The sequence below is a fragment of the Paramisgurnus dabryanus genome, chromosome 12 (genome assembly GCF_030506205.2).
Source record: "Paramisgurnus dabryanus chromosome 12, PD_genome_1.1, whole genome shotgun sequence".
In the NCBI taxonomy this organism is placed as follows: Eukaryota; Metazoa; Chordata; class Actinopteri; order Cypriniformes; family Cobitidae; genus Paramisgurnus; species Paramisgurnus dabryanus.
Window position 1 is genome coordinate 23,883,491 of NC_133348.1, and position 26,824 is coordinate 23,910,314.

General features: G+C 39.0%; 1 protein-coding gene across 1 annotated transcript in view; it reads right to left on the minus strand.

Moving 5' to 3' along the window:
- Nucleotides 1–26,332, minus strand: part of cdh2 (cadherin 2, type 1, N-cadherin (neuronal)) — a 48,728-nt gene extending 22,396 nt beyond the window's left edge. The window contains exons 1-2 of the mRNA XM_065257276.2: nt 26,079–26,332; nt 23,344–23,452 (exon numbers count right to left, since the gene is read on the minus strand). Coding sequence (XP_065113348.1) covers nt 23,344–23,452; nt 26,079–26,126 — 157 coding nt within the window. The 5' untranslated portion in view covers nt 26,127–26,332. The remainder of the gene's footprint in view (nt 1–23,343; nt 23,453–26,078) is intronic.
- Nucleotides 26,333–26,824: the final 492 nt, after the last annotated feature.

The following is a 26,824-nucleotide window of genomic DNA, read 5'->3' on the forward strand; positions in this document are numbered from 1 at the left end:
CCTAAAGTAAGTTCAGACCTTAATCTTATATGTGAAAAAAATTGGCTTCAAGGGCTTTTTAAAAATTTTGATGCTGGACACCTTCGTGAGAATCACCCACCCGTAAAAATGTAGACAGGATGAAACATTTTTCCCCGTTTCGTTTGTTTGTAAGCAGAGGGTCTGTTATTTCATTATATTTGTATGTTTATATATTTATAGAAGAAAATTTTCCTGGAAAGCATTTTGCGAAAATCACAAAAAAAAAAATGCTGCCTGGCAACTTTTTTTAAAAGGCTGACGGGGAATGCGAGCATTTTTACAAGCCTTTGCTCATGTGCGACCTGCAAATTTGGATTTCTCTTTCTGCCTTTACAGAGAGGGCGAGCTCTGGTCCTAACAGCCCGAGGCATCTTCACATCCCCATCAAACAGCGTATCCAACACATATATATCGCAGACATTACATCTTTATGACGAACGTTTATTATTTTCATGCGTTTAAAAGTTTTGACAGTTTAAACTTTCATTTTCCTCAAAGCTGCTCTTGTCTGCGTACACCCAACAGACATAGCATGTCTTCAGCGCACGTGTACAGAGCGATCTCTCTCATGTCTTAAAGCTACAGTAACCCTTATTTATTAATCAATAATATTTAAAAAAGAATCATTCTCTGCTCTTGACTAAAAAGCTGTTTTACTTGATAAGAATCAGTCTATATTTAATTTATACTCTGCAGACTGTGAAGTGTTTTATTTGCATTACTTTTAACAGGCACAAGCCTTTTTAAAGGCATATTAAATTGCTCTGTGTAAAAGGGATATTTATTGTGCTTTTTTATTTGATTCTCTATTAAAACTATAATATACCTAATTTCTGCAAATGATAAAACCAAAGCAATATCAGTGCTATTACTTTTATCTAAAAAAAAGGTTAACAGTTACAGTCATCAAAAAAGCTTGTGTATTGGCCGATCATGACGGCAAGAAACGGTACTCGGTATCGACTGGAAAAATCCTGATTGGAGCATCCCTACTGACAGACGATTATCCAAACTGATATCTGCTGACACCAGTGCAGATATTAATATCTTGGTGGTTATATTAACTTGCATTAACTTAATTCTGAAGATTACAATTTCTGAATGTTATTCATTTCTATTAGGGATGCTAAACAATTAATCGCGATTAATCGTTAGCAGAATAAAAGTTTTTGTTTACATCACATATGTGTGTAAACTGTGTATAATAAATATGTATATATAAATATGAACACATTCATGTATAATTTTAAGAAAAAAAATTATATATTAAGTATTTATATATAATATAAATTATACATAAATATACAAATGTATATACACATGTAAACATTTCTAAAACATATACATGCTTGTGTGTACATTTATTTATACAAATGTATTATACACAGTTCACACACATTTATGATGTAAACAAAAACTTTTATTCTGCTAACGATTAATCGCAATTAATTGTTTAGCATCCCAAATTTCTATAGTGACCATTAAAATTGAACATTAAACTAGGGATGTTTATTTACATTTTCTATACACCAAGCTCAAATTCATTGTATTGTCCTGTTCTCTTCTGATTGACAGGATATATCGGCCATGACTATCAGTTGTTTTTAAAATATCGTCCGATAGCCGACACTTAGGTGGTTGTAGTAGGCAGGTATGAAGGCCATAGTGAATAAAAAAAATAAAGTCCCATATACTGTTAAACTTTACAAATCTTTATTAAGGCACAGTATGCTACTTTCAAAAAGCCTGAAGGTCTTTGACCGAATTGCTGAATTTTGGTGAACTCAAGCTGTATTTCTTTTTTGTGTTTGCTTTTTGTCATATGCACATTGTTGTGTTGCGTGAGCTAAAATGCTGATGCGTTTTATAGTAATTATGCCGGTCAGTAAATTATACCTCTCACTCCTGTTAATCACCATTTATTATGTAAGGACCTCTCAGGGTAATACAGTACGCAAAAATAATCAGTCACTAATATTAGACATGGCAACCTATGAGACCTTATTACTGATTATTAGATAAAGAGAACCTGAAGGGACCGAGCAATTATTATGTTTATCTGATTGTTCATATTGGTCGTCCCGGTGTCCTTGTACGTAAAGTGGCTCTGCATTGTTTAATTCCGCCGATCGAAATTAAAAGACTCCCTTTCCTGGCCCCTGGTGTCTCAAAGTAATGCGTTTAATGTAACGCGATTTTCCTGATAGCTGAAGATCCCCGGCTGGGCAGGTGTGAGTTGGGTGCTGTTGGTGTGTGTGAGTCTGTGTCGGTCTAGCTTCACCAAGCCAGTGTTATTAGATGGCTGCACCAGTTTCGCCCGCAGCTGCATTTTCTCGTGCACTTTTCATGAGTGGGGGGTGGTGGTTTCGAGAGAGAGGTGCTATAAGTCTACCGAGCTGTCTGCTTCAATTACGGAGCCCTGCTCTTCTAACGGGAGAAAGAGAGAAAACAGTGTCTTCGCTCGCATTGAGTCTTTCTTCTAGTCGCAATTGCTTTATGCGTCTTTGCAAATTCGTCTGGGCAGTGAGGCTTAATGCAGTGCAAAAAAGCACCATTACTCATCGCGTCTGCCGAGGTAAACATGGTTAAAACAGTGAAAGCTAATTTAATTATAAGGGTGATTTCATTTGCTTAAAATAAATTCATTTACTCCTGGGGAGCTTGTGTGTGTGCTGTTTCTGACAGCCCCTCGACAAACAAGGACACGTACGGGCAAAATGATTTGGATGAAGAAAAAAATCGAGATTTTAGTGAATAAACCAAGTTTCCTCTATTAGATTTGGTGTGTTACAATTTTATTATTGATTTCTTAACATTTCAGACCCGGTTATGTTTATCAGCCTCATTCTTATCAATTGAAGAGTCTGACATTTATGTCTGGTGTTATTTGCTAGCTACTGATAATGTGCCACACACCGACATGGAATATCGAATTTGTTAATGTTAATACAGCAGGGAACATAATAGGTTTTTGATTTATTTGTAATGAACAGATAAATATCGATACATCTTAGTAAAATGAAAAACATTTACATTTATGCATATGGCAAACACTTTTAATAAACAAAAGTGCATTTAAAGCATACAATTTATCTTAGAACATGTTCCCTGGGTTTCAAACCAACAACCTGGTAGGAAAAAAAATTTCACACATGTAGAGTACCGCATCATTATCTTAAAGAGCCCCTATTAACTCATTCCCCACCAGCCTTTTTTTGTGTGGAAAAGTTGCCTTCAAGCATTTTTTGTGATTTTTACAAAAGTTTCACAAAATGCTTGCAGGAAAAAAATTTCTAAAAATATATAAACATACAAATATGTTAAACAAAAGAACAGACCCTCTGCTTTCAAACAAACAAAATATTTTTTTCTCTTAAATACAGGGTATTTTTCTTAAAAAATATTTTTTTTTAGAAAAAAGCAGAAATAATTGCATTTTTGTGAAGGAATTTTGTTAGAGATCAGATTTAGAATGATTATCAAAACAAACACAGTTTAAAATTAGTAAATAACTTTTTTGCTTTAGTTTTATTATGAATTGGGTAAGTGCGCCATCTAGATGATAATAGCGGTATAACAGATTAACATAAAAATGTATTAGGAACACGTTTTTCAATGTAATTTTTTATCTTAATTGACAAGATAATTTACAAGAAAGAGTTAAATAGCTAAAAATAACATTATTTTGTGTATTTTGTGTAATACAATGTGGTTTATGGTTCAAAATACAAAATTATTTTCCACATACCATAGATTTTTGCTGCTCCTCTATGCCCTGCCTTTCTGATTAGTACATGGCTCATCGTTCTGAAAGCACGGTGTGCTCCGATTTGCCAGCTATCCAGTACATCGTGTTGGCCAAGTACCTCAAAGCATGTGTCGGAAATGTGACGCTCCTTACAATATTTGGAAGATCAGCGCACAACAAAAGAATATATCATCTTTACTACCTTTACTAAGGCTACTAAAACAATCCTTGCGTTCATTGTAGTCCAAAAAAACAGATTTCAGTCGGAGACGATAACTTGCATTTACATTTCATTGTAGACTAGGGATGGGCACGAGTACTCGATTGCTCAAGTACTCGAACGTGGCATCGATGATCTATCACGAAAACGATGATCATGTGGGTTTATTTATTTATTTATTTATTGTGGATATGGCGGCATTTGGATGTCTGGTTAGCATTACAAGCGCATGTGGTAGTAAAGACTGGGTCTGGAGATGCGTGTCCGGTTAAGTGCATAATTCCCAAAATAACCATCTGCACACTAAAGCTTTTTTACTGTGACTTTTTGCGCAATTAAGGAAAATATATTTAGCATACTTATTTGATCAAACGTGCCTATTTATTTTCTCCTAAACACTGCCATGGTTAATAATTACTAATGTTCTTGTAACTTATTATTGGTTTGTAACAAATTATTGGTTTTTACATTTAAAATTATAATTATATAATATAATTATATTATGCTAGATTTAGCAGAAAGCACTATACATATTTATATATAGTGTGTGTGTGTGCGTGCGTGTGTCTGTGTGTAATTTAATTGTTCAAGAAAAATACAGTAGTATCGGATCGGCAGGTATCGGAATCGGCCGATACTCAGAATTCGGGTATCGGAATCGGATCGGAGATGGAAAAAGTGGTATCGGTGCATCCCTATTTTAGATTTGAGAAGAAGTCCAGCTGCTACATTAACAAAAAGTTAGTTGTACTAGGGAAGGCCAAGGCCAATTGAAGTAACAAACAGAATACATCATTTTAGATTTGAGGAGAAGTCCAGCTGTACTTTAGGTAGCTGTGCTAGGTAGTCCAAGGCCAAGAGAACCAATAAGAGACCAATGAGAAGAGTGTAAGTCATCTCATATAAGAAGTGTTTGATCTTACTGTATAAAAATACAGTCAGATGTTAGGAGGACAGATGATCTTTAAGCAACTCTTTGAGGTTTTTTTTTAAGGGTCTCACTTGTTTGCTCGAGCTAATAAAGTTAGCTTTGTTTGGCACCTGGAGCCTTTGCTTCTGTGTTTTTATTATAAAGATTCAAGCTAAGGCTTTTTGCCACTACAGCTTTTACTTATGTAGAGCATTCCAAATTAGTCACGTATGAGGATCCACAATGGTTAGAGGTGACTAGATCCGACGCGATTGCATTTCCACGGGCGCCCTTTAAAACGACTGGACAAGAGTTCGTTTCACACTCTCTTCAAAATCATCACAAAGCTTCTTGACTTGAGAGTGAACGGTTTGCAATTTAGAGCGAGAGCAATAGAGTAACTATAAACCCAGACTTTTCAAAAATGTAATAAATGAAGACACCGAACACAAATTCCCGCAGAAGTGCTGATCTGTGAGCTGACAGAAGTGCGATGTGCTCTGTAAGCAATCTCATTCAGCCATTAGCGATTTGCATTCAACACCAACTTCACATCTCGACAGCTCAAACGTCTCCGATATTTCCTCCCAACAGGCCTCTTACTCCTTTTAAATACGAGTCGGCCTCAACTGGTTCTGGCTTTTAGTAACAGCACGACATAAATGGGGATAGTAATGGAAAAATAGTTTTGTTTAGGACCCCGCCCCCATGAGAGGGCGTAAAATCGCTGCCTTAATGTAGTCGTTTGGAGTTTCATGGTCTCCGAGACGTACCGGGTCCTTCTGCGAAGGAATTCAGATGGATGTGGCACTTAGGACCTCGCTCGGCACTGAGCATGGCTGCCTTTTGTACCGCCTGCCTATAATTGCCCTTTTTCCATGACTTTTCTAAGGGTACATTTCCTCTAATGGCCCCATTGCTCAGGCACGTCCCTTGGTGTGCATGGCAACTTAGGCTTAACTCGAACGCACTTCCACAGCCACAAATAAAAAAGGACAGACACGTTCACACATATGACGGAAAAAATATACCGAATCGATTTTAAAACTAAAGTGCACATTAAACTGTTAGAGCTTTTCAGCTCATAAAAAGATTCATTATCTCTTAGCTTGAATCTTTTGCAAAATATGTAGCTCCTATAATTAGCCAATGGCTATTGATTAGTTGCCAAAATGCTATAATGGTAAGTAACGGCAGCTTTCATATGTTATTCCGTTAAAGGGACAGTTCGCCCAAAAATGAAAATTATCTCAATAGTTGCTCTGCTTATTTTTCAGTGGAACATATAAACTGACCCCATTTACTATGTTGTCTACTACATGACTAAATAGCACCAGTCTTAATGTCTTGTGTGACCCGATCGCTGAGAAACGTGAGAACTGGATCAGTGAATGAATCGCTCTTTTCATTGAACCGGTTGATCAGGTTTGCAAACTTGACTGAGCGTCTCTGAACATACTGACTGAGAGTTCAAAGCACTAACCCAATGATTCGGTCAATATGACCATTAATGGTGACTACTTGCTTGCTGTTAGGAAGAGCTATTTGTGAAACTGAAGTACTTCTATTGAATTTTGAACATTTACAGTCAAGAATATAACCATAAAATGTATGTTATGAGCTGGGGAGAAAACCAGCTCTCACAAGCATTAAACAGCATCTGTCGCAAAGCACCGGACATGTCGATATGACCGCATTAAAGTATATTCTCACGAGCTTCTCTAAAGAGTTCAGTATAAAGTATTTCCATTGTATTTTACATTGCAGCTTTGTCCTGTAGCCTTTTTAACTTAGTGTTTTGCAATCTAATATAGAGTAACATTACAGATAGAGGTTCTCAGTGTACTGCACAAAGATGAAGTAAATCAATAATACTATTTGTACTTGATCATTTCCATTATCATTTCACAGCGATCACATTGCAAACCTACACCTTTGATTCAAAAAAACACAATCTTTTAAAAGTTTAAGGTCACTTATTAATTTTGTATTATTGCATTTCATTTTAGAAAAACAGTAATGCAAGGACAAAACCTGTAAAAAGTAAAATCTAAACTACGTTATATTCTAATATTAGCTTTTTGAGGTATCATCCTGAGATGCTTTTAAAACAGTATTGAAGGAGTTCCCCATCTATACTGGGCTTTAATTGGCTGTTTAATTGTTTAATCGGCCTCAATGCTAGTTGTGTATTTAAAAAAAGTGTAATGACATAAATGTTGCCACAATTATATTTTTATCCACATACTAACTAAATTAAAGGGGACATATCATGAAAATCAGACTTTTTCCAAGTTTAAGTGCTGCAATTGGGTCCCCAGTGCTTTAAATGTAAATAAGGTCAACCCAGTAACTTAGTTTTGGTAAACCGTTCTGTGCAAGCATGTGAAAAAATAGGTAATTGAAATTTGGCTTCCTGTGATGTCAGAAGGGGATAATACCACCCCTTAATCTGCACTAGCCAACCACAACACTGCCATTAAGTGCAGAGATCAGCTCATTTGCATTTTAAAAGCTTACACCTACAAAGTGGCAATTTTAACATGCTATACTAAATTATCTGTGGGGTATTTTGAGCTGAAACTTCACAGACGTACTCTGGGGACACCAAAGATTTATTTTACATCTTAAAAAGTCCCCTTTAACAATTGCAGACATAGGTCTTCAAACAAAAAAGATTTGAAGGCCATGCAAACCCGTGTTTCAGTCAAGTGACCCTGAGCTTTGAAATAGTAGTATACTATATCTAACAAAACAGTGCATTTGCTCAACCCATTCTGTAACAGTAAGCGAGGACATGACTTCAGTTAAAGCTTATTCCCTTCACATCAGCCCTTTTAAAATATCCTCTCCACTCGTTCCTCGTTTGTTCAGATTTTTAATTTAGATCAAAGGAACATGGCGAATATCACGCCTGATTAAGCTCAATCTCGACCTGTTAAATGACTTGATCACATGCAAATGCATACACACTCGAACGAATGTAGAGAGAACACTGATATTACACTCATTTTCTTTTTCACACCAATATAATGTGTTGTCTGTGCAACATGATGCTGTATTCAATTTGTTCACACCGTCTGACGTAACATAAATATCAGACAGTCGAGTCCACCAACAAAAAACAGTGGTTATACCATAAAATACTATGGTACTCTTTGAAATACCTTCTATGTAAATACCACGTGGAAATGTAATGAGAACTGTGTAAACACCATATGGTAATCCAATTTTTATAAACAATGGAAAGTATATATGATGTAAAGTACCATGGTGGTTATCACAGTACTACGGTATTAACTCCAGCTGCACAACGATGCCCCCACAGCGTTTTTGTGAGGGTCACTTGGTTGCTTTGTGCTGCACATTTGAATAAGATTTGAATTTCTGCAAATGGCTTGGCACTTGGAGAAGTTGTGCACTAATGTGTTATACATAAACATGCAAATAATTGCCAATAATCACAGTACAACAAAATACTAGATGCAACATTGACACCTAAAATGTGTTAACTTTTACTTATTAATGCCAAAAGACAAATGAAAAAATCCTGCTGTATAATCCTGCCACTCACAAACTCATAAACTGCATCATAAATTAAAATCACTTTTCAATCATAAATTTTTAAGTATGGTCATAAAGCTCAGTGTGTATGTTTGTGCAAACATGCATGCGTGCAATGCAATTATAACCTCTGACCCAGCTAGACTATGAATGTAGGATTTATGACTATGCACAAACATTCGGCATATGGCAAGGGCGCATGCCGGGTGAGGAAAAAAATCTAACTGTGCTGTGCATTCCATTGCAGAATTTTTCACACACACACACACACACACACACACACACACACACACACACACACACACACACACACACACACACACAAAAACACATTTTCACCGTTACCTTACAAATTTCTTGTGTTCATAATCTTTGTCTAATTGTCAAGCATATCTTAAGCCTTTATGGGCATCCCAGCAGTTAAACTTAATATTCCTTCTAAAAAATTAAGCATACAATATGCATATATCCAGAGGCGGTTCACTACCTTCACCTCTCACCATTAACCACAAACAGTTTAAAACACATCAGACCGTGTCGCTGCAAAATGGCTCCATAATAAAAGCAATTTTGCACGTGTCTATTTTTGGGCTTATTTCTATAACACCATTTATAGAATGCACTTTTACACTTTAATGTCGATTTACTTAAATCGTAATGATGTGTAACTACAGACCACAAGAAAAAAAAATAATAATCGCGTTTTACACGCTGTTCACTTTGTGCATCATTTTTTTCCACAGAAAATATACAGTTAAATGGAGTCTATTATAATGTGTGACCAAACATCCCTGTGAATTAGCTTTATTTAGGTTTGAAAAACCAGGAAATTGCTTTTGTGACAATGTTGCCTTTGGGGACAAGGACTGGGTCACGAAATTTGTCGCATGAATGGACAGACATTACAGTAGGAGTCTTCTTCCCTTTGTCCTGTACATGCTGTAATACAACTACATACCCCCAAAAAACTCACATTTAACAGAACATGAATATATGAGGAGAAGATATAGTATACAGTCTAGGGCTGTCACTTTTTTTTCGATATTTGAATATGCATTCGAATATGACGTGAAATATCCGTATTCAAACTATAAATAAACCTTCCGGTTTTTTTAAATGCATGTGTAGCGTATTTTTTACAGTAAAACTCGTAATAGGAAGGAGGCTGAGAGTGAGACCAACGACGGCAACTGTGCGCAAGAGAGGGAATCAAATGGGACCAAAATGAACCTAATGTGCATGTCAAGATAGAATTATAGTTTGTATATAAAATGACATATTGTTTATAGTGTTAAATATTATAGCAGAATAAAAAGCTTGTGTTAATATGTTCGCATTATGAAATTAGCATGTATGAAGATAATTTCATAATTTTTACAATGCAATGTAAACTTTAATTTAATTTCATCTCAAGTATCAAAGGGTTTGTGCTCTCTATCATTGAAAACGGGCAAGCACTTGTACTTGTATAGGCTTGGATAGGCTTTGTATGTGTGCTGGTTGTCAATGACCGTTCTGGTCACAAACACGCTCAAGCGCGGGATATTTGTGCTTGTCAATGACGGGCATTAAATCCGCTGAATTTTCTGCCGAAATCTGCGGGCGCGAATTCCGTTTGCGTCTGCCTATATACTCCTGCTGCTATTTAAGTTGTCACGTTATTGTTTGTAACTTTTCTGAATCGTTTTTTTATATATATAAGTTTGTTATTCATAAGTTGATAACCTGCTGTTTCAAACATTAAGTAAAAAGCAATCCAGACAACCCTGTTTATGACTGTTATTAATTTTGTGATTGAATCTCCATTACGGTGGGTTTTTGATGCGCATGGGGGGGGCGCCTAGATATTCGAATATATTCGGATACATTGCATGATATTCGAAATCCGTTCGAATTTGATTTTTCTCAAAAGTGACAGCCCAAATACAGTCTTTTTGTTTTAGACGTTTTAATCTCCAACCACATTTATTTTTCAATCTATTTTATTAAGATACCCACAGAAAATACTGGAAATATGTGTACATATATATATATATATATATATTTCAGGACTAAATGTCTTCTTTAGGCATCGTCTGTGTTTAGTGTGACCTCTCTTGGCACTAAACACATCTTGAGTTTTATACAATTTTTAATACTATATACACATTTCAGTATTTTCTGGATGTATTCTTTTAAAGAGACTGAGAAACAATTATATATGATCACTATAACATTGCAAAAACAACTAATCTAATTGTGGCATGGTGGCCTAAGACTTTTGCACAGTACTGTATATATATACTGCTTTTCCTTAAATATTCAGTCATCTATTTCAAAAATAGCATTAAAAAAAAAAAATTCTAATTACCAAAAAAAAAATTAAACAAAGAATAAAATGCAATTTGAGTTTATGTGGTGTCTATAGCATCGCTCTATTTAAATCTTGCATGCTTTAAAAGGGATCTGAAGCATGGTTCTCAATAACCAGAGGGGCCAAAACTTTAAAAATCATACAAAATAATATCTGACTGAGATACAGAACAACAGAACAAGACTGATCTATTGCACACTTCTTCCAGGACAAAGCACACTGTTTACAAAGAAAAAGTGAATTAATTCAGGGAGGGGTTTGAATGTGTTGTTCTATAACAAAATAAACATGTTGACGTGCTGTACAAGAAAAGCACATCAAACAGAAACCAGACCTTTAGACCAGTGCACTTCCATGTAATTTCCAGCCGTTAGCGTAACTTGATATTTTTAAAAGTCCCTCATATTGAAAATGATTACATTGTGAATCATTCAGACCAATCCTACTGTATGATTCACTTACTAAACATACAAGACTATTTCATCTTAGGAAGTGTTACTTGATTCAAGAAAAAAATCTAACTGCTGTTATTTTGCACTAGAATCATCTATATTTAGTTTAATCAGTTTCATGATTTTTTCAGGCCTGGAAAAGGCTATTTTTAAACCCCCCTGATATTTTTCATGAGAAAATGAGAACCAGCTTTAAAAGGAAGTATTTGGCTCTGATGACTAATATTTATTTTAGGATTATGCAAACATGCACATGCACTTGCCGGTTTGGAAGTGAAAGTGAAATGGATGATAAGACATAGGAATCATTAATTGGAGGTTGATAGAGACTAATTTGAGATTATATCGGTGTAGGTGTGAGTAGAGTGACTGAAGACTTTATCGGGTAAGACTGACCACTGCAATCGCTCTTCATTGTTTATCAGAAAGACTGACGTAAAATAATTACAAACATCTGCACGTTCTTTTACAGCCCTGAATGAATGTCATTTAGCATGATTGCTCAACAAACTATACTCTGCAATATGTGTTAAAACATCTTTCGTACTAAACAAAAGTATGTGGCGCATAACACACAGATGCATTTTAATCCACAATAGGGACTTACACATTTTATAATCTCAATCCTTCTACAAACATCTTTGCCTTTGTACCTGTTGGCATGTGCGTGTCGGGCGCATTTATTTGCGAAGCCTTGTTAATCTGTATTTAAAAAACACAGATTGAAACAAAACAAAAGAAATCAAAAGCTGGATTAGACTTTCTTAAATCTTGAATTCCCGGAAAATAACAGTGATTTGAGCTCAAGCCCTGATTAAATTCATTGCGTTGTTTCTTTTTGAGTGCTTCTTACTCTTTGATCTCTTCATCTGACACAGTATCTTACTGCGAGGGTGATAAAACCGTGCCTGACGGAGATGTGTCAATAAAGGTGCAGTCTCGCAAACAAAAACAAAACAAACAAAAAGATTCGAAGATTCAAAGAGATAGTACAACACAAAACCGAAAACATTGGGAAGAATCAAGTTAGTATTTGACCCCGAGGGAACGATATACGGTATCATTTCTTCCAGAAAATCTGCATCGAGACTTCACCAAGCAAACGAAATTGTGAACGAGCCACTTTTCCCATTACACAGACATACTCGGACACACTTGAATGTGGTGAGGATAGAGAATTGTGGATATCGATTTCTTCTCTAGCAGAAATCCATAACCTTCTGTTTGTAACAGATGCCCATTAGATCCTGCAGTTCAGGAAGAAACATCCTTACAGTGCAACTAGAAATACAACGATACGGCGAGTGTTTGTCGGCAGTGGGTGTGGGAAAGTGAAGCACCTGTCCTCAGGTGCGACAGCGATACGCGTAAACCATATGAAACGTGATTCCGGTGAGACTTCGAAGGTCTGAAATATACCCGTACAGCGCGAAATGAGCAATGGAGATCGACTTTCAGTACCGACACCCCTGTGTGAGATACTCAATACTCTAGCATTTTACTAAAGGACTGTGAGAGATGGTGAGAGAAAGATTATACCTGCAGTGAACTACGGCAAATTGAGTTTCCTGCGGACAGGAAACAGACAGAAAGTAATGCTCGTACCGACGTGCAAGGTGTTGTTTGAAATACTGGGTCACAACTACGTTACCCATAATGCATCAGCATGGCAGACCGGAGTGTAATGAGATTTGTACAGGCGCTGACCCAGATAAGCAAACCCGCAGTGGAGGAGTGTGCGCGTGTGTGTGTGTGAGCCTCAGTGATTTGTCTTTGCCTGTTAGAGAAAGGCAAATGTACACGTGCATTGACTTGTACGCATCTTTAAACTGATGAAATAATGATCTCATTTTGTTCCTGGTGTAATTTATGTCTGTTAGCAGAAGTATGTCAGCTTCTGTGTGTGACAGCTGGAGAGACAGTGGGATACAGTATTACGGACAAGGGCGGACTTAGTACTTTGATATGTGTGCGAATTCCAGGGGGTATGCATACTATATAGTCTGTGTGTCAGGATTATCGCCAACTGAGCAAAAGAAAAATAAGCATTGTATTTCAAAATCCTCGAATTACATAACTGTGTGCAGATGTTACATGCTCACAAAACTATCAAACATCCATACCAGACGAGCATACGCTTTTGATTTGTAAAACTTGAAGATGTCTCTGGCTGTGCGGTCACGTTTGCGCCTCTTCTTTTACGAGCTAGTTTTCTGTTGACTCAGGAACAATGCTCCCTGCACAACTGCGCTCAGCCAAATGGGACGAATTAGGCCAGGTTGCCTAGCGCCATGCTCGTCGCCCCTGACAACCCCAAAGGCCTCTAGCTCGGGAGCAAAAGGGAAGGCTTTTTGAAAAGGGCAGGAATAGAGTTTCATTCGGCCGCATGCTTGCACAAAAAACCCTCCCCCCAGGCTCGCGAAACAATGTCGGCCATGTCAAATCAATCGGCAACGCCCAAGGACATCAATATGGGGCCAATAAATCTCGCTGGAGGGGAGACCACTCTCTCACCTCTACGGCCGTATGGGAAACGCTGTAACGGCACAGTCGTGATGGTGTGTTAAAACAGATCTGCCTGCTTGGACATTTAAAGAGCGCTGTTGCGCATGGGCGCTACCGTATTAAAAGGAGGAATTTGCACAGGTGATAGACTAGCCTGCAATAAAAGACCGAAAGGTGATAGCGAAATAAAAGTGGGGCTTGGAAGAGGGTAGTCAACAAAAGCACTCTCCTTTGAGGAACGGCTGTGTGTAAAAAACTGCGAGAGTGAACGCTAGTAAAGATGCTTCAAAGGAGACAATCTAACACAAAGACTGGAATATCAGGGAGGATGAGACATGAGGAGAGAGAGGGAGGAGAGAGATCAAGACAAAGAAAGACAGACAGACGGAGATGATGTCATCGCTTGAGGATCTTCAGATGGGCCCTCTAAGGAATGTCCTATTAACAGTTTTTCCTGCTGATTGCTGTTTTACAAATTAAAATTAGATCATCACCCTCATGTGGTAACTTATTTTCTGTTTTCTATGAACTGGAAAACTAGATGTTTGCCAAAATGATTGAACTAAGCTGGTTACAATACCAGTGTGTGAGTCATTAAAGTCCTTACTAACCGTAAATCTTCTTTACAGTATTTCACAAACTAACATTTTAATGCTTTCACCACATCACCATCCACTTCTATTGTATGAAAAAGAGCTGCTCGGACATCCTGCCTCGCATCTTACACCTTCTTTGTTGTTTAGGGAAGAACGAAAACAATACATGTTGAAAGCAATATATGCCGATTCTTTTTTTGGGTGATCTGCTCCTTTAAGGATAAGAAGAGAAATCACACGAGCCGTTCCAATTATCACCTCCCGCACCCACTAACTCCTGCACCAGCTAATGTCCTTTCTCATTAAACACCAGAGAAATCATTTTTAATAGCTGTCGCCTTCCTCTCCTGTTGGTAAAAAAGCCGACCCGTATCAGGCACAGCTGCGATCCATTGTCCTGAATTAAGGTCATGCTGGCTTTACCCTGATCCAAATATATCCCTCCATCTTACGGGAAAGGCAAAAATTCAACTTCACACTCCCTTTCCTCACTTAGCCGCTGACACACCTTAATAGACGAGTGAGCTGATAGCACAACCAAAGGTGTGAAGGGAAGGAAAACGAGGGGAAGTGTGTAATAATAACAAGAGAAGCATTCATTCAGATACTGCAGTAACCTGAACCGCATCAGAGATGGACACAAGCCAGTCCAGCTGTCCCTTCTCTATCTGAACTCCTGTATAAACACACACACACGTTTCCTAACCTTATCTAAATGAGGACATACCACAGTTATCTATGGTTTTTATTTAGAGCTGATGATATGCTAGACCCCTTAAACGTAACCCTCGCACAAACCTTTCAGCATATGGAGATTTTTTTTCATTAGGATGTTATTTAGTACGTTTATAAAATGTAGGTCAGGACCAACAAAATCTAGCCTGCGCAAATGCGGCTTTTATATAAAGCTTGGTACACAATAGCTGGTAAGTTTACAATAAGATTGTATGTATTTGTTAACATTAGTAAATGCCTAAGCCTACATGAACTAACAATGAGCAATACAGTTTTCAACATTTTCTTTTTTTATGTTGGTTAATGCCAATACAATTATACATGTTACAGCGCATTAGCTAATGTTAACAGACTTTGATTTTAAAAATGTATTAAATGCTGAAATTAACATAAACTAAGATTAATTGCTTTAGAAGTATTGTTTTTTGTTATTTTATGTTAGCTAATGCAGTAAATAATGTTAACAAATACAACATTCTTATAAAGTATTACCACGTTTTGCATTATAAGAGAAAAACATGATTATTGCAAATAATTTTTTTTTAATACAAGGACATCCCTAAAAACAGACATTGGTTGTTGGCACACCATTGTGGCCAAAACTATAGCTAAGCGAACCCGCAGACACACACATTTACACAGAAGGGGAAAAAATGACGCATTGGTCTGAGACATGCCGATCTTGGCTTATCCTAAAAGTCGAGGCGGGGGAATGATGTACTTACAGCTGTCAACCAGTCGGTCTTGATGGCATAATATGTCTATACACACACACACACACACACACACACACACACACACACACACACACACACACATACTCACGTGCTAACAGGAAACGCAAAGTTATGGTCAGATGCTATTAGGGACAGATCACCTCATCATTCACCATTATCAAATAAACGGCCTTTAGGTATTAATAACCCATGCGTGATCATGCCAACAACTGTAACCCTTTATGGATAAAGATTAGAATAACACAAATACCAGCCGGATTAGGGGTGGGGGAGGGTGTTTCGGATGAGTGGCGAGACAGAGACATGAAAGAATGGGGTGACGGGCGACGTCTGCTGGGTTCACCGGAATGTGAGTTGATGCATGCGAGCGTGTACGTGAACTGTTGACATGTCTGCGGTAGCCGCACATGCCACAAGTCAAGGCAACATAAACACTAATAAAGCATTTAAAGAGCCGCAGACAGACATTCAAAACCATACACACTTCCATCCAACACACAGGGAATGCTAGGAGTGTGTCCCATATCTTCCCTTTGCAGGGTGGAATAAGGAGAGATTTGGCAGAGCATGAAATAGACCTCGGCTGCAGTCGCGCATCTACACACATGCAGGCGAGAAGCGCGGATGAGCGCTGCTCTATTCAGTGGGCTGTTTTAGCATGGGGCTGTTTTGTTTACGAGTACGGTGAATCATTGTGATGCTATTGATGACATCATAATTGCTTTTCTATGTAACTGCGCCACGCTAACAGGATTTGGGAATGATTCACGGATTCACAACCGCCATCTAAAATGAACAAAACAAACAAATCTCCCAGTAATTTATTTCCAACCTTTCTTTCTTTCTTTCTTTCAGTCTCTGGGTTACATTGTCTTCCAACTATTTATTTTCGAGTCTGGCTGATTTTGAATGATGAACATCCCACATTACACATATTTGGGTGGTTTTCCGGACAGGGCTTATCCTATTCCCAGACTAAAATGCATGTTTGAGCTGCCTGAATTTAAAAACATATTGCACTGGCATATCTAAACATATATCAGTGCCATTGTTTTGTCTCAAGATGTACAGCAGTATTTTGTCTGGTAAGATATGTTTGTAAAAACTACTTAAATGTAAAAACTACCTAATATACATAGGGCTAGTCCTGAATTAATTTAAACCCTGTCTGGAAAAATTCCCATTATATACATACATTGCTAACAAATTACTATATAGTTGTATTTGTTCTTATCTCAACTTAGACAAATTAATACACACCTATCTTTTTTAATGCGTGCACTTAATCTTTGTACAGCACGTCGTGAATGTGTTAGCATTTATAGCCCCATTCATTACTAAGGATCCAAACAGGGATAAATTTAGAAACCACCAAACACTTCCATGTTTTCTCTTTATTAAAATACTGTTACATGAGTAGTTACACAAGTAAGTATGGTGGCACAAAATAAAAAGCGATTTTTTTTAAGCGGATAAAAATATGATAACTATATTGTATGGCGGAAAAGCACTTTATTTGCAGAACTTTATCCGCTTAAAAATCGCCACGTTTTATTTTGTGCCACCATACTTACTTGTGTAACTACTCATGTAACAGTCTTTAAATAGAGAAAACATGGAAGTGTTTGGTGGCTTCTAAATTCATCCCTGTTTGGAACCTAAGGAATGAATGGGGCAAGGCTAAATGCTAACACATTCACAACGTGCTGTACAAAGATTAAGTCCACGCATTAAAATCAGATTTGTATGTATTTATTTGTCTAAGTTGAGGTAAGAACATATTAAATATTGTAAAACAGCAATCAGCAGGAAAAACAAGTAAAATATTGAAAAACTGTGGTGTTTTCCTTTAACAAACTTAACTGTAAAGTGTTACCCATTTATTTATTTATTTAATCTTGTATTGCATCAGATATTTATTTATTATCTACAGTTACTTCCTACTCCGCGATTTCTATATACTGCTGCAACACCTACATTTCCCTTAGGAGATGGATAAAGTACTATTTTACACTACTATACCATACCAGCTACTCAACCTAACCAGTGAACTTTTCAACCACTATGCCCCATCCGGACGTCTAACACGGTCACAACTATATTTGGCAACATTGCCTTCCTCATCTCGTTCCACTCTGAACTTTCAAGTGAACCTCCATATCACTCCATCATTCACCCCCTTCCCTTACAGAAAACCCTGACTGCTGATTGAAACCAGACTTCAGTGTAGTTCAGCCACCCCCGCATTCTCATACTGATCCTGCGCACAGTCACCCAGGCATGCACCCAACCTCAAACTTCTGGCACGTAGAGGTCAGCAGAACTGACCGGTGTGTGTGGGAGAGATTTGAGCAGTGGGCTTTTGAACCGCAGGCTTGTTTAGCCGCGGTCACACTGCCATAACACAGTAAGCACAAAAACTGCCTTTTGTAGCTGGATTTACTGCATAAACACTCACTCATACACGGAGCGAAGGATGGCGGTCCGATAAGGATCTCTTAGCCTTACCGCGTAACCCCGCTGTGCTCAGCATACACGCCACATAATCACCTGTTTCCTGTGGTTAAAGGCCATTAACGTGTAAATTATGTCTTAAACGCTTTAAGCATCCTATTAAATGATCAATAGCATACTTAAGTATGAAAACACAAGCCACACCCATATATTCCTGTTTTTTTTCATTCATCAGACTCTTTTTCTCTCCACACCTCCTCTTGAGCCAATATAGTCAGCACAGTTGGAAGGAACCGTCTTTACAGCGGAAACTAGGCCATCCCGTATAAACTTGCGTAACGTGTTTGGAAGCATGCGAGAGGATGCGCGTGCATGCGGAAGATAAAGAAAGTCATGCAGAAAATAAAGGGACAACTGAATTTTTGGGTCACCTGACCTCCAACAACAAAAAGCTTGTGAGAATAGAGTCAGACAGTTGCCATGACACCAAAGCACCCAATAATAATCCGCCAACAGTCAAAAGGGGCTTACACATGCATGTAACAGATAGAGAGAAAAAGCCAGAAAGCATTTCGAGTCTGGTTTGTGTTTGCACCGTGTTCCAACACCCCCCAGCGGTCTGAATTCCGCACGGTTTGGCCGTCCATAAACCTTTACTGTGATTTTTGGCAATGACCAACAAACACGGCCCAGGTCATTTCTGATGTCATCTTTTACTCTTCAAAAACACAGCTTGTGCTTTTGCTCAAAGTGCTTCTCTAAAAATATCCGTCTCAAGGACTGATGTCACTTTGGATGGGATCCATACCTCCCTCCGCAGTAAAAGAGCTTGAGACCAGCTGACTAAAAAAAACATTGCGGTGCTGAAACCGAGATTTTTTACCGCAATTTAACGCGACATTAACAGGTGCACATTCGCGCAGACATTAATGAGAAAGCGCCTGATCTCGTGGTCCACGGTAATCCTGGAATGTCTGGTACGGACCACCCAATAAGGCATCAGGCTTTGAAACAATATTAAACTATAACCCTCTGAAGGTTTATTTTCGGTCTCTCCCAGGTTCACCACCCAAGAATTAATCCTTTCTTGCTTGCTTTCTTTCTTTCTCATGCACATCAGCTCTCACACACATACTCTCTGATCAATACTCTTAGGGTCTTTGTTTGGCTAGATCGATTTAGGATAATGAAGTCCATGTGGCCAAATCCTACAGACAGAGAGTTTGTCAAGCATAGAGTTTTGACCGTATGAGGATCAGACGTTTGGGCTTCAGAAAAGTCACAGCCATTTTTAAACAAACAGTACCTTTCCACACCAGGACACCAGGGTTGGGTCAGTATAGTCGGCTAGTCGTTCAAACACCTGACCCAATATATATATGCATGCTCCAAGCTCAAGATTTAAAGTGTGCATATCTGTCTTATCAAAAACATATTGATCTTTTAAAACACATCATGAAAGGCCAAAAAAACAACTTACACAACTTAAACATATGAAAACTGAAAATTTTTGGTGTTAAACTTAGTAAATAGTAATGGTACCACCCTATTCTCACCCGGGTGTTTTTGTCTATTTTTCTTTAATTAAGAGTGTCAGCTCATTATCACATGCATAGACGCACATAACAAAGAATTTTTGGTTTAACAAATAAGACAATAGCACGCTTGGTAATCTTTAGACAGCTCATTAAGTACTTCATATTAAATTTAAAAAGCACTAAAGGGACAAAACACCAGGAGTGCACCCGACTTATCCCCCACCTCTTTTTCTCTCTGTTTTTCACTCACTCCCCCAGCAACTCTAATAAGGTCTGTATTCCCGTAACCGTTCTTTAATTCCACCTCAGTCAGCCCATTGAGGGGCAGTGAACCGCATGCTGACGACCTCAGTGCCGCACTCCGATTGGTCCAACTGGTTGACCAGGAGCCCCCAAATGGGTCAGACAAAGAAGACACTCTCTGTGTTTCCGTCACTATCTCCCCCTCTCTGTGTTGACTCAGTATTGTTTTTCTACTCCTTTCTTTCACCTGTTCTCGAAAACATGCAGCGCTGAAAGTTTTGTTTCGTTCGCTCTGATCGGAAATCATCAAAAACAAACACCGCCTTTCAACGCGCGCCCTTGTATGTGAGCAATACAGTAATCACCTCTCAGCCATCTCACATTCCTCTGATCATCTGTTCTCTCCTGCTTTAACACAGATCAAAAACTAGTTCCTGTGAAAACAAGGAAGGCCAATAGGGAGAGAATTTCGCACAAATTCGCTGGTTTAAAGAGGATTTAGTAAGGTGTTTCAAAAAAGGAAAAGCTACAAAATGACTCGTCTATGTCTGGTAAAACAAGATTATTAAACTTCAAAGACACTTCTCTTTTCAGGAAATTACAAAGATACGAGGATAATAATAATAAGTGAGATTAAGAAGACCAAAATGAAGACAAATAATGGCTAATATATCTTAAATAAAATATATAATTCTCATAATCTTGCTGGTGGTTAAGCAACAATCTGCAATGATTTTATTGCACTACTATTTTACTTGAAAGGTACACTTCACTTTTTTGAACATTTTGGAATCCATTCAGCCGATCTCCAGGTCTAGCGCTACCACTTTTAGCATAGCTTAGCATTATCCATTGAATCTGATTAGACCATTAGCATCGCACTCAAAAATAACCAAATAGTTTCGATATTTTTCATTGTTCATTGGTTATTACGCCAGAATGAGAGTATAGCTCCTAGCCATATCTGCCTAGAAAATCACAACTTTTAAGGCTTAGTACACAATGTAACTAGAGAAGAGTCAAGTTTTAAATAGAAAATATATTTAAACTCTTTAGTTATTTTTGAACACGATGCTAATGGTCTAATCAGATTCAATGGATTGTGCTAAGCTATGCTAAAAGTGGTGCTGCCAGACCCGGAAATCAGCTGAATGGATTCCAAAACTGTAAAAATCAAATGTTTAACTCTAGGGAAGCTGAAAAATACACTATTTTCAAAAAAAAGTGGAGTGTCCCTTTATAATAAGTAGGAATGCACTGATAAATCGACCTATAATCAGTATCCGCAGTTTCCCATTAAGATCAAACATCGGCCAATCGTTAAAAAAACAACAGATTATCGGCACAGAAATTTTGTATTGTTGCATCCTTAAAAAATATATATTTTTAAAAAAGCAAGTTGATTTTTATGATTACACTTTTGTATAGTTTCCAAAGTGAGATTTAATAGTGTCTGTCTTTTAAACGTCACATTTAAGTTCGATTCATGTTCTATTATTTTCGCTTATATTGATTTAACTAAAAACTTTCCTTTGTAAACTTTGTAAGCCTTGAATATTTCAATTAGACTTTTACTGTACTTTATTACATAAAAAAATCTACTGGGCAACAAAGGCTGGCTGGGCAAATGATGGCTCCTCTCAGTGAAAATGAAAAATATAGCAATTTACTTGTTTTACTATCTCGCCCTAGGAGAACTGAATTAAAATTCTCAAGGAATAGCAAAGACTGCATAAGCACATTCTTTCGGTGACAATCACGGAGTCGGGTCATTGAAACAGCACTAACTGTACATTCCTGTATCCCACTTGAAAAGAAAAAGAGGATCTGAGGGGGAGAGAGAGTGAAAAAGAGGCTGCAGGGGAGAAGGGAAAGTCTTCTTCTCTAAGTCATTTGCCTAAAAAGGATGTGATGAATGAGTGTCAGGGACACAAAACATCCTCCTCATGTTTAACAAGAGACTCCCCCAATCCTCAGTTGGGGGGAGATGGACAAAGAGTGAAGGGGAGGAGAGAGAGAGAGAAGGGGAGAAAGAAAAATGGTGTTTTGCAAATTCCAATGTCCATTGGCAAAAGCCACTGTGCGTAACAGAGTTCACGTTGACTTACAACCTAAACAGGCTTTTTAAAGCGCGGCATGAAATGGTAATGAAATCATAGCCGGCTTTGTGTTTGTGAGGGCAACGTGATATCGTTCACCTTTCTACTAAAAAGGACATAGGAAGTGAATGAGTGAGTCAACAGTGAGATCAAATGACTGGTCTTTGTGAGCCTAGAAAACTCGGCCATCAGCAGATACTGACACATACACACACACTTGGGAAATTCCTATCGGGGTGTGATATGTCGCCTGTCAGTGTGAAATTTTATGCTGGAGGTTATCACTTATATAGTAATTGTCACAGCTGTGTGTATTTGTGAGTGTCTCTGGACAGTGTAATCTCGAAAACACTTGATGAACCTATGAATAAGTCAACGAAATGCAAATACAAAAAATATTTTACTTTAATATAAAAAGTCTCGAAACGCTTTCCAACCAGACAAAAAGCTTTTCCCTCTAGCTCTTTTCGCTTCATTAAATTAACAACAAAATACTTTGTTCCAAAATGTAATAATGTATATATTATCGTGAAAGAATTTTGAACAATCGTTATAATTGGTGGTTTGGTTTAGTTTATCTACTGGAAATGTTAAACTTGTAGTATTGCCCATTTTACACACCACCAATTAAACATGAAGCACAGATGTTATAAGGCCTCCCAAGTTTACAACCGCAGCAGAAATGCCGTACTGCCAGGACTCTGAGACAGTCGGAACGTGATTGGCTGAAAGCACGGAGTTTGCTGAGTGTGATCCGTGCCATTGATTGACTGTATGGATACGGGATGGGCTGCTCTGATCGATGCTATCGATCGCAGGGTGGGTTTTATCTGTGTGCGAAACCACAGTGGGGGTGGGTGATTTAGCCGCCCAAATATTTCACACCGAGACCCTTCCAAACACATTCCTCCAAAACACCGAGCTGCATACCCCCCTCAATAAACACCCCCTGCTAAAGCAATCCTAACACTTAATTCCCTCCCCCTCTTCGTTCTTTGACACACACACACATAAAGCCTCGCCCCTCCTCCACTAGCTTTCTGACGGACAGTCTCTTCCCAACGGCCGCTTGTAGAGAATCAGGGTGTAAGCCACGCCCTGGTGAAGACCGCTATGCCACGCTTGACACAATTTAACATTAGTGAAAAATAGTAACATCTTTGTTTACCTTTGAGCAGAGCTTGTCCCTCAGTGATGAGATCACTGGTGATGACGTTGTACTCTTTCTCCGTGAAACCCGGCTGACACAGCATCGCCCCTGTGCCCTGGACTGCCACCTGCCAAAATAAGGAGCAACAGACAAATTAATCCCCTGATTAATGGTGATTAATAAACATCACCCCTCAGCATGGGCCAACATACACCACAGCGAGAGCCAAATATTCAGAATCCCCAGAGGAAACGATGCATGTAAGGATCACGCTCTTTCACCGTAAACAGAGGAAATGAGGCAGAACTCTGCTTAAGAAATACGGGGCTGTGAGACGTCAAAAACGGGCGAGAGCATCGATCACATTCAAAATGAACTCTTTGAATTAGCAATACTATTGTATTTCACCGATTACCAACTAATTTACGGTAGATCTGCTAAATTGAATAAGGTCTTTGCAGCAATAACCATGACAATTTTCCGCGCTGCTCCCGAATTATTCCATTTTTCTTGATTCTCTCGGCTTTACCCGAAGGATAGCAGCAAATGGTTTCCATACCTCCTCCCCCCTCCTCTCCGCCCTCCTGTAGCACCGGGGCATCTGTTATTTTGAGGTGGGTGTAATTAGACTGATGAGGTCAGGAGGGTGAGACGTTAGAAAAGCAGAGCTGACCGGGCTACACGTAGAACGGTGTGGTCTGGTGGAGCACTTATCATATAAAAACACAAACACACACACTCGCACAGCTGGTGTAAGTACTCTTCTGACACAAGTCACAAATCCCCCTTTATGACTTACGCTTAAAACAGGCACGCACACCTAGGCCGTTCAACGGTTAGCGGTTAGGACAAAGCCGCATTCATTTTCACTCTACCCCTCTATTAGAATGAACATAATGCATTGAGTCAATCCATCTTATTGGAATGCTAGAATCTGATGCATAAGACATCTCACTGTGCGAATAGGTATACAGCTTTTAGTTGATGCTTTAAAAGATCAAAGGAAGAGTTTCAGTCCTGCCGTCCACCGTGAAACAGCCTCTTTGTTTTGGAATAAGATCAGAGGAAGGAAGAAGACGACCGGTCATGCTTGTTAATAGAAGCACAGTCAATTTATCAAACATGTTAATTGCTTGTTAGCCCTATAGATGCTGACTTGTGCCCTCCTGTAAACAACGATTGATCAAACATTTGCTTTACTTCAAACAAAAATCAACCACCACACAGCAGAACAGTGAGCTTGTTAAAAGCGTTTGTGTTCACGTGATTAAACTGATCAGGTTTTCAGATATACCAAGCTGTACTTAAGTTGATGATAGTCCCTATATAAAGCTGGCACTAACAGGAGTGCGTTTGAAATTCTGACTTTAAACTGTCCTGTCAGCAATTGCTTAGCAATATGCTGCCTCGGCACATCCATACAGGGGGAATGAAACTAGATGGAGCTGCACCAGCGGCCCTGCTGACATGAGAAATCAGTGAGAAACAAACGGGGACGAGGCAGAAACCCCACTGAAATCGGATAAAGAGCAGGTCAACTTATGGCTTTACTGTGTCTGGGACAAATTACAATGGGATTCATGAACACGTGACCTTTAGGCGTTTAAAAATTCGAATTTGAAACTGACGCGCGCGTGCGCTCTCTCTCTCTCTCTCTGAAAGAATGCGCTGCGCAACGATCCCCCAGCACCCTGAACAGCAGCGGGCTTTAAACATGTGGGACCGTTAGAAAACAAGCGCAAACAACATTAGCGGTGGTAAAACGCGACATTTATGTTCCACTTAAAAAACTCGCCCCTTACACGACATTTACGAGATCACAACTGCTACTTTGAAGCACAAATTAAAAACAACATTCAAACCCGTGCCAAATGGCTGCTGGCCAAATGTTAACTTTATTGCTACTATGCGCATTTCAAAGGTTTGGTTCCGTCATCACAGTAATTTCGCATTTGAAAATATAGCATCAGCTGAACAATATAACAACTGACTGCTCCCAAAATGATAATTCTGCTGGATCAGGCATTTTCAGCAATTCCGAGGGCAGCAGACCCCAAACCTGACAACACGGCTCATTTCTCCTCTCGCTGATTCAGGTCAGAGTGATTTTTCATATTATTTAGGTTACGAGGGATTTGAAGTATTAAAAGAGATGCGGTCAGCGCGAAGTCAGCGCAAGACGACGCTCGCCTCGCGGCCACTTCAACGAGCTGTTCATTAACCGATTATCGTTAGATTTGTTTCATCACTCGGAACTGAACCATTCTGACCTAATCACCACCCGAGGGCAACTTCCATGTCTCTTGACGCGACAACGCGTTTGAAAACCCGCATTCATCTGCGACTGGCCCCGTTTCAGCACGGGACAGTTTAACGGGGCTGATCCGCGGACCGTTGCTGTATGCTACACGATGTATAAAATCGTAGCAACGTCGCACGTTGAGAAACATTTGGTAACGTTATACAAAAACAAGGCAGGAATTATACTAGATGCGACACCCAGTCCCCTACCCCTTCAGACAAACGAAGCGCATAGGATTGAATTCAATCAATATAAGCACTATCGCCCTATTTCAATATCCTTATAACATATAAGCATTGAATTGTAATAAAAGCACACATATTACAGCATCAAACGAACATATAATCTGACACAGAGCACAAATAACATTCATTGGCCAATCCAAAATCCCGTTAAACGCAGGACAGCATCGCTACCAAGCGTACATTGCCGTTCGGACACCGAATTTTACCTGCAGAGCCGCGAGAAGCGCCAGCATCACGCCTCCCGAACAATACATCGTTTAAATTCCGTCCTTTGTGAAGAAACCGATAGCGTTTGGTCGTTTTCCGTGAGGACCGCTGGGTTATAATGTTCCGTAAGGTAGCAGCAGCGGCGGCGGCGGCATGAAGCGACGTATTCGTTCCTCCCTCTCCCTCTCTTTCTAGCACCGATCCGTACTGCTCACAGTCTGGTACTGAAGCTCAGCTCACTCTCTCTCAGTTCAACCAGAGAAGCTCGCCCAGTAGCGCCCTCTAGCCGCGATTAGTGGTAGTGGACCGGAGAAGGGGCTCATTTTCCTTATGTCACCCCACTTCAGCCTCCGGAAGTCACAGTGAGGAAGACAAGACCCCGCCTGTTTTGATACAACAAAAGGAAAATCTTCTTTCTTTAACCCCACCCAACCCCTTAATGCCCACTAATCGGCAGGAGGGACTGAGAATTCCTGGATCAGAAGCACATCGCTCATATTGGTGGTGGGTTGCTTTAAAAATGCATTACTTCTGAAAGCACTGTTAACATCATGTTGATGCAAATAGGCTACAGTAATTCAATGCAAGCTGATCTGACAAAGTCCCATTGGTATTACATTGCTCATCTTATGCTGTGAGTCCTAAATAGTTTGAATTGACAACGTAAATTGATTTTTATGACAGCTTGATTAGGGATTTTGCACAGGTGATGTCTTATTCTGCCGATGTCTCGTGGGCACGACTG